At 36.2% G+C, this 13,993-nt stretch overlaps 1 protein-coding gene across 8 annotated transcripts in view; it reads left to right on the top strand.

The window, feature by feature from the left end:
- PHF14 (PHD finger protein 14) overlaps positions 1-13,993 on the top strand; it is a 170,403-nt gene that overhangs the window by 411 nt on the left and 155,999 nt on the right. For all 8 annotated transcript variants that reach the window (XR_001553076.2, XM_015853575.2, XM_015853571.2 and 5 more), the window contains exons 2-3: positions 247-357; positions 9,025-9,671. Coding sequence is in view for 7 of the 8 variants with exons in the window: in XM_015853575.2 (XP_015709061.1) it covers positions 247-357; positions 9,025-9,671 (758 nt within the window). In the remaining variant the exon portion in view is untranslated. The remainder of the gene's footprint in view (positions 1-246; positions 358-9,024; positions 9,672-13,993) is intronic.

Here is a 13,993-nt window from a genome sequence, read left to right on the forward strand (position 1 = left end):
GCCCGGGTTGTGAGCGATCCCCCACGTCCCTGGCAGGGCGCCGCCGGTGCTGGCAGCGCTCGTGTGCGGGCTGCCCCGTCGGGTTAACGCCGCACGTCTAACCACGCTGCGTGTTCATTGTGCCGTCTAACAGGAGTACTGTGTTCATTGTGCCGTCTAACAGGAGTACTGTGTTCATTGTGCCGTCTAACAGGAGTACTGTGTTCATTGTGCCGTCTAACAGGAGTACTGTGCTTCTTTCTGCAGTGGACCGCAGCTCGAAGAGGAGACAAGTGAAGCCTCTGGCGGCTTCCCTGCTGGAAGCTTTAGATTATGATAGCTCTGATGACAGTGATTTTAAAGTTGGAGATGCTTCAGGTAAATATGTTTCCTCGTCTCCTCTATTGAGAATTACCTCATTTTTGTTTTACGGTTGCTCATTTAATGTCATGCAGGAGATGAGAGTGGTACTAGTGAGCTGCTGGGATGTGGTGCTGCTGGAAGTGCTTCAGTTGAATAGCTGGAGATTCCATGCTGCAGATAGGAAACAGCTGATCAAGTAAAACATACGGTGCTTCAGTTGAAAATACATTTTTCACAGTGGAAAACTCAGTTATCAAATAAGTTTTGGCAGAAGCATTTCAGCAGCTTCTGCGCTGACTGTCGTGGCTGTGCCTGTTGCTTTTAATTTCTTCAGTCTAAAGGCAACTTAGGAAACTTTAGCTTCTTTTGGTATTGGAGTAACTGCTGTGAAGCCTTTTTGTTTTGGATAAGTCTGGATAGTAATTTCTGAAGGACTGAGGAACCTGCCTGACTTCTCAAGGGTAATTCCACTCTGAGTGAAAGTCTTAAACAGAAGGATAATGTCTTCAAGTTTTTATTCTATATTATTGTAGTTAACATTTTTTACAGCAGACTTGGGATGTCCTCTGTCATAGTTGTGCAGAAAGATGTAAGCATTTCATAACAGAAGTCCTTGCTTTGGGATGTTTTCATTCAGTGCTCTGTGCATTCCTCTATCGAATGAACATCCACAGAAACTGAAAGTAGAGAAGATGCTGAAAAAATTGAGCTCTGCTGGAGGGAGAGGAGGGGGAGAAAAGGGGCAGGACTGTGTTTGTTAAAAGCTGCATGCTGGATGTTTTACGTCATGCTCAGGGAAACAGATTAAGAGAAGCAGTGTATATAAGTTGTAAGGGAAGCAATATGACTCCTTGTCAGAGAACTCCACTTTCTTCTTCCAGCACTGGAGGTGCTGGTCTGTGTTTTCTTGTGACTTTATCCTGCAAAAATATTCCCCATCTCCTTGTAAAGATTCCTTTTTATTTTTAATCATCTCTGAAGATCTTCTGTATTAATGAAGAAAAGCTTAGTGATCATTTCACCAGAACCAGTTCTGTGTGAAGTTTTGAAAACTTTTTTCATTTGCTTCTATAATTCTGCTTTGGGATTTTTTCTTTTATCCCTCTTTTACGTTCCAAATAAAACCTCTCTGTTTTGCATTAGTAATGTAGGCTGTGCTTAAGGGAAAAAGAGAAGTGGAAATAGAGTGTGGAACACAGACACGTAATCCAAAACAATCTATTATTTGATAAAAAAAACAATCATTCATTACTTAAAAGTCAAGAAAGCTTTCTGTCTCAACTTTGGATGAGTGGAAAGGACTGTATTGTGGTTGATGCCCTCTTCAGCTTTTAGAGTATGTACGTGCACATGGGGGAGCAGTGTCCACCTCTGAGAGTGGTTCAACTTCAGCTGCATTTTGAGGAAGTTGAATCTTTTTTGAAGCCATGCTGAATGGACTCAACTGTATAATGGGAAAAACCCAATGGGTAACTCTTTTGTGTTTGGTTATCCATGGCATTAAGTGAAAATGTTATTGAAACAACAGCGTTGGGTGTTTTTTCTTTTCAGATGTTTGTGTTTAGTGTGGAAGGAAAACTTTGTGAGGGCTTGGAGGAGTTGGGATGTAGGATGCTATTAAATGTATAGCTTCTTAAACTGAACAAGAAGTTGTTCTCGTACAGTTCATTTAGATAGCTGCGGGATATTTGAAATAGGGCATCTGTGATGATTTTAAGAGAGACTGGTATAAAATACCCTTAAATTTGTTTGTACTTAATCCATTCGGAGTAAATGGAAGACGTACTGGAAAAAAAGGCACTTAGGTAAATACAATTGGTCACTTCAAAGTTTGTGTATATGTATGTGTACTATATGTCTAGGGAGAAAAAAAATGGTGTATGCACATAAACACACCTACCTGACAAATTCTGGATTGTTGTTGATAGGATACTGATAGACAATAGATATTCCTTTTTCTTTCTGCAGAATTTAGCCTTCAAAGCATAATATGTAGATCTCCTTTAGAGTCAGGGTTCACAGAATCACAGAATGACCCGGGTTGGAAGGGACCTCAAGGATCATGTAGTTCCAACCCCCCTGCCTAGCAGGGCCACCAAACATACACGAAGAGGGTTGTTGCTCTTTTCCTTGTTTCAGTGGGCTCCATGCCTGTTGCAAGTCAGGGTCTGCATAAATGTAGTATTTAGTGGTTCTTTGAGTTCAGAATTTCATTGCACTGTTTGCTTACAGTGAGGAATAAATAAATAGGGGCATAGGTGATCTTTCTACCTTGAAAATGACCATTAAGTCTACTTATGGCTCAGAAAAATTCCTTATCTATGATTATTCTACCGCTCTGCGTTGCCTGTTTTATTTGATTCATAAATGCAGCTATAAGTAGCAATTTTTAAATTAAAAGAGAAGTGAATTTGACAGCTAAAGGTTCAAGGACTATCTAAACACTGAATTAAAAAGGTTCCGAAGTTGTTTACTCCCTGCTGATTTTGTTGCATCCATATGTATGAGCTTAAGGATGTTAAGTGATATGCGGGAGTAGATATGATAGTGCACAAGTCTAGGAGGACTGAACCCTGAACATTAAAATTTCTATGCATGTTCTATCAGATTTCTGGGAATATGTGATGCAGTAAGGATTTGATAAATTGAGTTTTAGTATTTATGGAAAGGAATTATAATTGCTGAATTTTTGTATTCAGAGTCCTGATGTCTCGGTGACTTTTTCATTACAGGAAGTGTTTCTAATAGCTTATCATCCATTTTCACTGCTAAATTTTCAGTAGGAAATATTGCCCTTTATTTACTGTGTTATTTTCTTTTGCGTTTAGATTACAGCAACAGGCAATTATTGACTTTTCTATTCTAAAGAAAAATTATTGCATCTGTTCAAGGGAATTGATTTTAGAACCGTTATATTGTTGTCAAATTTTTTAATGGAAATAATTTCAGGCCTCTTGGCTTTGTAGTATTTTAATGCTAAGTAATTTTTTTTCTAGCTGCTCTTTCATTAATTGTTTCTAAAGTTAGTCCCTGAACAAGCATGATATGTGAATTTAAGGACTGAACCTCTTCCTCAGCGTAACTAAGAAGAGTATAGTTGAATTCAGCATTCATGAAGCCTGTCGCTACTTCTGCTGAAAGTCTCCTGGACCTTCATTTTTAGGGGCATTTGTAAATGTTTGGGATTATTATTATTTTTTTTTGTGTTGAGCATGATGTCTGGCTTGCAGAAGTACTATATACTGTTATTCTAATTGAGGTCAGGAGGAGCTCCATTTAAACTGTGTGATGATATATGTAAAAGCATCTATTAGGTGTTCTGAAATGCTTGTATTTGAAACTTACGATTTCCCTGCCTTTCTATTTGTTTCCTTTTCCACTGTTTCCTTCCTGTGCAGGATATTGTCATATAGAAAGGTTTGCAAAGTATCAGATTGCAGCTGCTATAAACATGGATGAAATATTGATGAAGAAACTAAAGAGTTTTGTTTCTGAGAATGGACTTGTAGGATGTTTTAGCAGACAGTGAGGACAAGAGAAATAATACAGCAGAGCTAATCATTAAGTAAATTATCAAGTAATTGCACAATATTAATTATTGTAATTGAATTTGAGGACTTTAACTTTGCAGCCTTGGTGTGTAGTTCTTCTGAGTGGAATTGCCAAGGGCTTTTTCTCATTAGAGAAGATGAAAAATATGGATGCTACATTCTTTTGGGTTATCTTTATCCCATGTGAGATATGCTATCCGTATAGCTATCTGCCAGTCACAGTGGTATTTTGGAGTGACTGACTAGTGTTTTGAACTGGTATTTTCTTCAGAAGTGCTGAGACTTCTTCTTTGTGTGTCCTGATAGTCATCAAGGCTTTCATTCTGGTAACTTGGGCAGGAGTTTTATGATGAAGTAACATTGTTTTTGTTTTCTTCTGCTGTGATTTTTGTGCCTCATCTTTGCAGTCTGCCCCTTACAAAACCATTGCTGGTTCATGGTGTTGTACATATTCAGTAAGACAGAATGCAAACTTGAACTTGTGGTCTCCTACTGAGCTACTTAACACTTCTACTTTACTTTCTCTTGCATCTCCCCTTTTTTTTCTCTCTGTGTGTGTATGCCCTTCTCTTGCATATTTTGTGCTGCCTGGAGGATGTTCTTCTGCTTCATTAAATCAGTGGGATGACCTGTTTGCAGTGTGCCCAATTCTCAGGGAGGATGCTGTGTTTCAATTGTCAGCCATGGACCTGCTGCAGTGCTTCACAGACTTAAGCCTCCATTAATCATGTCCCTCTTGCAAGAAGTGAAACTCCTAGGTGTTTCTGGGAAAAAAATGCAAGTTCTAGTTCACTGTGTAAAACCTTGCATTCGAATCCAATTGTATGGAATATTAGCAGTGAAAATTTGCTGAGGGGAAACCACAGGGCATATAATACTTCATCTAAATGGGTAAAGTTTGACTTTAAAAGACAGTTGAAAGACTGTGCCTTAAACTGGGGAATGTCAGATGAATTCAAGAGGTAGCTTAACTGATTCCATCTGTGTTGCAGCAGCCTAAATTGAGGCAGTGCTTATGACCTCTACACAAAGTTAGCAAATCACAGTTTTGAGTGCTTTTAAGATTTGAGTAGATATCTGTGAAGATGCTGTGATATTACTGCTAGTGTAGAAGTAAGAAAACTGCTTATTAAAAACCTTTGTTCCTCCTTTTTTATTTTTTTTCTTTTTCTTTTTTTTTCCCCCTCCCTATTAAATAAATACATCTTCTGAAACAACTGTAATAGTGGGTGAGGAATTGGTTTCATTTCCTGGTCTCCCACCCTCCATGTGTGATTATATTTTCTTCATCTCTTGTTTTAGAAATGAACTTTACCTCAGAACAGAACAGCAGTTTCATAACTGGTTGTGATTTTTGTTCTTTAAGTTAACTGTGTTCATGCAGACAGTTCCAGGTTTTTTAATTGCCAACATTACGATACTGAATTGCCAATAGCCTACTAGAGTTTAAATATTTAAAGTCACTTTACATTCGTCTTTTGCAGAGCAGTGTAGAAAAGCCAGTGTCCTAAGCCAAGGTTTTCTTATTTGAACTCATGTTCAAAATGAAGCGTTGAGTCTCTTTCATTCCTGCTATCAGTCTGAGTGTAGTGAGGCTGTCTGACTTTATGCTAACAGAAAGCTGTGGTCAAAAGTTGACCAGTTACATAACACCGCCTACAGCAATTCAAAAGTTCATTTAAATTTTTGTATATGATCTGGTTTTCCCTGACTTCTTACATCCAGGTCTTAATTTCGGAGCTTTGTCATTAGTTTAAACATTTCCTCAAGGTATTTTGGAATCTTCAATATTAATTTTAATTTCTAGCTCGTATATTTTTGAAACACAGCTTTTTTTAACCTATGTTTGCTATAGTGCATGTGAGCAGCTTGACTGTGGGGTTGTAGGTGTTGTGTGAAGTGTGATTCTAGCAGTGATATCTCGGTAATTTCTCAACTTCATGTAAAGGATTTCTTGTTCACCTTGTGAATGGGAGAAGCAGCCTTAAGAAGCTACTGACCATAGCTATGGTAATTCAGCTGTTTTTTCCTCCTAAAGGATGAACCTCTCCTGTAGCCCTTCTGTTGTTGCTCTCCTCATAAAGAGGATGGTATGAAGCATGCTGCCACATGTGCTAGATGACAAAAAAGAAAAAAAAAAATCCAGATGCTTCTCTTCTACTGTCTGAAATCGGTTGGCTTTGCCAGTGTAAGAGCCAAAACTGAGTCTGTGTTGTCTTCTAGCTAGCTTATCCTTCAAACTGCTTTTTACAGAGCTGTTCGGTAAACTTCATGCTACACTGAAGAATCAACCTGTCTTCTCTGAGTGAGTAGCCATCTATTTCAGTAGTGTAGCACCCGCTCTCAGTATGTATGGATTTTCTTAGAATGTGTGGCATTTAGTTGCCTGCAAAACAGCCCTACGAAAGTCCTGGTGTTTGTTATTAAACTGCTGTAGTATCTTTCCTCTGAAGTCTTGTGCACAGCATGCGTTTGCAAACTGCTGATATGGAGCTGTTTTTGTTTACATTTGTTTACCTTCATTACACTTTTTCTGATGTTAATTCTGGAGCATAATGTTATATGCTGGAGAACTGCTCAGTTACCCCTTCTGGGTGTGATTGCCACTTGCTCCTCTGCTCAGTGGTTAGAGCTACAATTTGTACGGAAGTAACTAATGCCTTTCTCCCAACTGTTATCTCTAATATTTATCCTCAGCAGAACTCTGTATTCTTCACTATTTGACAATGTATCTGGCCCTGTCTTTACTGGGAGTAGCTGCACTCTCTTCCATAGGAAGTGACATAATATGGTTGCCAATTTGAAAGAGCCATTCTTTAAGAATTTCTTTCAAGAGGAAAATTGTACACTACAGCCTCTTTCTTAACTGAAAGTGCATCTGACAGAAGAACAGCTGCAAAAATAGCTGTTATCGCAGAACAACTCTTTCTAGAGAAATACCTATCACAGCAGATGCATTCAAATAGAGATATCCCTTAGTATAGGTATCTCTGGTATGTGCATGCATGCAGGTAGAAAATACAAAATGTAATGTGCGGGCAGAAGAGAAAATTTGAAGGTGAGAAGTGAATGAAACTTAGGTTTATTTGTTATCTGCTTTATACTGTCTGTGGGATATAACAGCTTAGTGCAGCAGTATGGATGTACAAAATTCATTGTTGGTTAATTGGGTGATACTACAAAGGAAATAATGCTCAGATCAAAATTCTACCCAGAAATGAAGTGGAAGCTTAAATTCACAGGAGATCTATGTGTGTTCAGAAATACAACCATTTGTGTCCAGAAATCTTAAATTACTTTTTTGGTACAGTACTGATACAATATATGTATCTATTATAAGGTAATAAAAACTTGTGAAAATAATTGTAACATTGCAAGCTCCATGCTGCTTTGGCACATTGTCAGTAGGTGCCTGTAATACAAAAGTACAGTTTGCTATCAAACATACATCTGGCATTTAATCTGTAGCATAAATGCCTAGTGGAATAGTCTAACTTTGACTTAACCATTAGAGTGGTCATGAGATCTGGCAAATGAGAATCCAGAGAAAGATACTGTAATGTAAGAATTATTTGCTATATTGCATATTTGTTAATATTGCTTTTCTTTCCTATAAAGTATTCCACTGTTTCGAAGTCTGAGTTAGTTATGCTTGTACTTCAGTTACCGTTGGCTGGAAAGGGTAGGGCATTACTGAATTACTCTTTGAGTAAAAGACTTAAATAAAACTTCCTTTTTTATCAGCTTGTAAGGGGCCTGTTGTTTACCTGGTACAGTAGTATTCTGATCAGTAGTGGTAGCACTGATGTACTTTCTCATGCTGATAATTATATGATCTCCTTATCAGATTCTTTCCGCTTCTATATATGGGTGTATGAAAGCAAAATTGACCAATATATTCATGTAACAGCTGAATTACTGGTCAGTCATATTCTGCCAGTGGGAATACATGGCATGTGTGAAGTGTGCAGCATGTTCTCGAAATGTACATGCCTTAGAAAGTATGTTGGCCCCACTGTTTCTTTGGCTTTATAAAGAGGTGGTTATGCACAGAAATTCTCTCTTTGTATGCAAGGCGATAAAATCAGTGTTATATTTGCGTGTGGTAAGTAAAGTGAATAAAGATTATTATTATTATTTTTTAAATTTACATACCAAAATGTTTCTTCTCTCCATCTATTTAATAACCTCTGGCAGTGCGACGAGGAGTTGTTGAATGCTCTGAACAAATTGAAAAATGTAGCCGTTGTGCAGTTGATCCATACATTGGATCAAACAACTTCTATATTTAGCTTTTCAAGAATCTTCTCTTGGGTTTTTCTTCATTAAAACAAATACTGTAAGAGAAAAGCAGTGGGAAGATACTAGATGAAAGATAGTAAAGGAGGATGATCTTTGTAAAAGCTAACAAGTTCCCTTGTCATCTTTTTTCAGTAATTTTTGTGTAGTTTGTATTGCTGATGCCTTTATTTTTGTGATTTTTTTTTTCTTTCTTTTTTTTTTTTTACATATGAATCCTCTTTTGTTCCTTGATCATGCACAGACTGGCTTGTGTTAATTAACGTACCCAGAAAAGTATCATATGGGTGGTCTAAAGTTAGAATTTAAGCACTGTTTGTGCAGACTTAATGCTGAATGAAGCATATTTCATACATGGTTGACAAATAATATTGAAGGAAACCCCAAACCATAAAAATAAACCTGTACAAGAAATGAATTTATAGGATCAGCCACATTATTAGTACTATATAAACTCTTTGCTTTTTTAAAAATATATTTTTAAGTTAGAAAACATCTCCAAAAATTAAAAGCTGAATACTCTTTCATTAACATGACACTTCACTTATTGTTAATATGAGCTGTAGTTCAAATGAACATTTAACGTTCATTTAATAAGTTTTACCATCTTTTTTTTGCCAGTTTAAAATGCACTGGTGTTTTAACAGATTCTCAACATAGCGCTTGAAATAAAAGTATTTGGAGACCAATTGGAAAAAAAAAAAATAGATGGATTTCCTTATGAGGGAGGAACATGCCTCATTCTTTTGTTTAACAACTTGCTTCAACAGATTTTGGTTTTGGGGGTACATTTGTTTCGGAACTTCTTTTTAAATTTTCATATACTCAACAGATTCTGAAGGAAGTGGTCATGGAAGTGAAGATGCATCAAAGGACAGTGGAGAAGGTTCCTGTACTGAATCAGAAGAAAATATTTTGGAGGAGGAGCCAGCAGAAGAGAAGGCAGAAGAGCAACAGCCAAAGAGCTCCACTGAAGAAATGCCAACAGCAGACAAAGACGTAATTAAAACTGAAAAGAAGGAGCAAGAAGATGAAGAAGAGAAGCCAAAAAAGAAGAAAGAAAAAGAGAAAGCAGCTGAAACTGATCCTGTGGCTGATGAACAAGCAAGTGAACCAAAAAAATGGAATTTGCGAAGGAACAGACCGTTATTGGACTTTGTGTCAATGGAAGAGCTAAATGATATGGATGATTATGATAGTGAAGATGACAATGACTGGCGGCCTACTCCTGAGAAGAAAAAAGGAAAAAATGCACTGCGAAAAGAAGGGAGTGATGGAGATAATGAGGATGATGAAGATGATGGGAGTGGAAGTGATGAGGATGACAATGATGAGGAAGGTAACGAAGAAGATAATAGCAGCACAGCTAGTGATGGAGGATCCAAGAAAAAGAAGAGTAAAGTTCTTAACAGAAATAATGCAGATGATGAGGAACTGACAAATGATAGCCTGGCTCTTTCACAAAGCAAGAGTAATGAGGTAGTGCACCCAACTTTCTATAATATGTCTGTTGAGAAATGGAAACTACTCCCCAGTGCTGTTCTGTTGATTTGAAAAGTTAACTGATTGGCTGGCATTGTGTTTAGAGGAATAAACAAAGTGGCAAAATTGGGCTAAATAAGCACTTGCTGCTTATTTAATAAACTTGCTTGGACCATTTTGTGGCCAATCCATTGCCATTAAAGTCAATAGGCAGAGTTCTCTTGGCTTTAATGGGAAGGGTGATTGGATTAATTCTGAAGCAAATACAGGATCTGGTCTGCAAATCAGCGTATAATAGTGGAATGTTAAGGTTAGTTGTAGGTTAGATGTAGCACATCTATAATGTTACAAAAATCAGAAACATCACATTCTCATAATAGCTAAATAATAGGTTATTCTTTATCCCAGCCGTTCTTTGTCACAAGCATAGAAGTCTGAATGCTAGAATACTAAGTAAATAAATATGCACAGTTGGGTTTAAAATCTAAGGACAATCATGTCAATTTATGTTGGTTTTACATATAATGCATATAAGTGGAGTAATTCCTTACAGTGCTAAGAAGTATTTGTGCACTTAATCATTAGAGTAACTATTTTCTATTTGTAGAATCTGAAAATAGTATGGTAAGTGTCAAATTATGAAACTTTCTTTTCCCATACAGTTACAGTTGCCTTAGAGGTTGTGCCATGGAAAAAGATAGTTGGTTGTCAGGATGGCTGACTTCTCCTCCAGCAGCAAAATCCTAAACAAAGTAAAAAGTGTTATTGTAAAATATACATTCTATTTTCAGGAAACAATTGCATTGTAAATGAGATATCTGTTAAATGATAGGGGTATAACAGTTTAAGGTTTTGCTGCTTCATTTAGACTTTATTTTAATGAAGGCTAAGCAAAATGATTGGAGGAATCACTCTTCTCTGTTCCATGTGTTGCTGTATGTATTTATATTTATATGTGTAATTGCAAGCCAGGTGTGCAGTTTTAATGACAAGAAATAATCAAATAATTGTTTAAAAATACATAGTTCTAGGTTGGTTGTTTTTTTTTGTATGTTTTTTTTTTTTTTTTAATTTTAAATTTTCTGTAGATATTTACTGATAAAAGAATGGTGATGCTTGGAAATGTTATTTACTCTACTAGATGCTGCTTGGATGTGGATTAAGTACTTTTATTATTTTTAAACTTGTATGCCACTTGCAGTCTGCAGACCATTTCTCTTTTGTTACTCATCTAAGCTGGTCTGTGAAATGGTTTCATTTTGTCAGGGATAAAAGTCTTTCTACCCCGATAAGGCTACTGTTTATCTTTCATTATAAAGCTCTGTAATTCTTGTGTCGTTACCTGTACTGTCTTTGCTCAGGAGCTGAAAGAGCTTTACTGGTATCAGTAATGAGAACCAGGTCATCGCTGGGAGATGGGCCATTTCCTTCCAGTATTTTTTCCCATATCAGAATGGAAATGTAATCCTAGATTGTCAGGGACATATTCTTCAGTATGTCCAAAATTTCCACTGACTTTGAAAAGGAAGCCTAATTCAGAAACTCAGGGTAGTCTTAAAATGCGTCTTTTGGGAACCTGCTTAGTATATATATGTTCCTCTTTGAATTTAAGACATTTATCAAAAGATAAAAATCAGAATTTGAAATTTTGAAGTTCACGCTATAATTCTGTAACTGTGAAGCTGAATGCCGTTTGTGAACAGATATTCTAGCAAAGAGTCTTGCAACAGTATCCGTACGCTGGATTCTAGACTCATTTTTTAGATTAATATTCAACTGTATTCTTAACAACCAGTACTGTGGAAAAAAAAAAAGTGCTGCCTTGGGTTCTGCAATGTAATGAGATTCTGCAAGTTCTAAGAAAAAGAGATGTCTTAAGGCATAATTACTGCATGAAAGAATGTTCAGGTACTTAACTCTGAACATACATTAAGCAGTAGTATCCTTAGTCTGTATTCTTCATTTCCTTGCTGTCCAGTTCCTTTTTTTCTTTCTTTTTTTTTTTTTTAATCAACTTGCAGTTTTTATTTCATTTTTCTACACTTAAAATATTTTGAGGCATGGATAGTGAGTCTTCTAACCTGTGCTGTAATGAAATGCTATGTACTTATGTACTATATGGAGCAGAGGCAGGCAAACATAGCTTTCTTTTGCAAGATCAAGCATCGTTGGAGAAACAATATTTCTGTGTTTTTATAAATTGCTACCACTTCATGGGATTCTTCTATTCCTAGTGATAGTGATAATTACTGTTTTTTAAGATCTCATTAAGTTTGTAAATAGGGAGGCATATAGCTTGAATGCAGTCCTTCCATTGGATATGAAAGGGGAGTTGTTTGGAAGGTGGCAGCAGTTCCTGTCTTTTTCTCCAGGTCTGCCTCCCTGTCTGCAAGGACGACAAAGTTGTTCTAGTCTGCATTTGACCACTTGATTTTCTTCATGTAAAGCAATATGGCTGTGAATCATAACTCTTAGATTCAAAGCTGATGGCCTTCCATCACTTAATTTTTGTTTTGTTCATGTTTGCATATATGTTTTTGTTTTTGTTTTTTAACAATGCAGTACTATATATTTACTGTATTTTATTTTTTTTTTAGTTACCAGACTTTGGACTTCTGTGACAGTAGAGATCACAATTTTATTTTAAGCTTATATTAATGAAGCTAAGTAACAGTTTAAGTTGAAAGTATATAGTCAGAAGAAGCTGGTTTCTCATGGCATGTGAGATGCTTCCAACAAGCAGGTGCTACTGAACAGTTAAATGTGCCAAAGTTATGGAGTATCTACTACTGTTTCCCTATCTGAACTGTGTGTTTATTATAAATAATGGTGGGATGCAGTATTTTTGACAAATATGTGCAAGTTTCTTGCTTGACTCAAAGTAAAGGAAGATGGAAGAAATGCTTAGTAACCTTATACTCTTTAGGGGAAGAGCATGATTTTATGAACAACTATGTTGTCTTTCATTTTTATTTATTTATTTATTTTTAACTCTAGATGGGGTGGAGTTTTTTGGTTTGTATTTTGTAGGTCATCATTTTTATTTTTTTTTTTCCTTTAGCAAAAATAGATGGGAAGATTTCAAAACCAGAAGTATCTTTGCACATTCCTACTTCAATATATACTTTATAACAAGGCAGTTCTATTTGGAATAAACCAGTCGAGATCAGCTACAAAAAGCAATGGTATCTCTCCTACCCTCTAAATGCCTGTACTGGATAAACCTGAAGTACTAAAAGGCTTTATCAGTGATTCATTGAAAACTTTGAGGAGAGCAGAGACATACAGTATAGGATTGACAGACTACCATAGAATAATAATTGCATAGATTGGTGAAAGAATTTAAGATCTTTGAGAAAGACTATCTGCTTCACTTACCATTCATAATCTTTATCTGCTTTGGATATGAAAGTGCTGTATTGGTACTGTTGTGTTTTTTAATTTATGAATGGGGGGAATGGAGTAGAAAGAGAAGTTTGAAAGGAAACTTTCCACCTTAATTTTTTTCTCTATTTGATACACTGCAGCACTCTTGTAATATTCTCACACCTCTAGTGTGTTGAATGGATGCCGTTTAGCACTGAACTATCAGTCTCTGCTCTAAAAGTCTTACTTTCTTCTTTTTTTTTTCTATTTTTTTTTTTCTTTCAGCAGTGAGTCTAGCCCCTGCAAGCCTTCATATCACCAGTGAAGGCAGTCCAAACTCTCTTTAGTATAGGAAAGAAGAAAATTTCTATAAGTCATGAGGCTTTTGAGTAAGAGACAGTTGGTATACCTCACACTTGAAATAATAAGTAGCTGAGATGGTGCTTCTGGAAAATATGGACATTTGCAACTTTTTTTGGATTGTGAGATGCTGCTTTGTTTCCTTAAAGAAATTCCTTTTTAAAAGGGAATTGTTTGAGTTTTTTAATGCACATTGAAGGTTGCTAAAAGGAGCATTTGACTTATTGTGAATATCCTAGAAGAAGAAAATAAGTTCTTTTAATATGTCATTGAATTTTGCATAGAGGCAAATCCATTTGCATGTAACAAAATAAAACAATTGAGTCAATAAATGGTTATATTTCATTTATGTGAAGACTTGGCAGGCTTTTTTTTGCTCTTTATTTTCAGGTTTTAATACAAAAATACAAGAAGTTTCTTGTTCTTTTAATCTGTTATTGTTTGTTTGCTTCCAACAAAGGGAATCTTCCTTTCTAAATATTAGGATATTGAAGCTCAGTTTTTTTATTTTGGTGGTCCTCTTTTCCTTATTAGATGGCTTTCTGTGTGTGTCCCTTTTTATAGTCAAACATATGATTTTAGTATTAACAGAA

Source organism: Coturnix japonica, chromosome 2 (assembly GCF_001577835.2).
Source record: "Coturnix japonica isolate 7356 chromosome 2, Coturnix japonica 2.1, whole genome shotgun sequence".
NCBI lineage: Eukaryota > Metazoa > Chordata > Aves > Galliformes > Phasianidae > Coturnix > Coturnix japonica.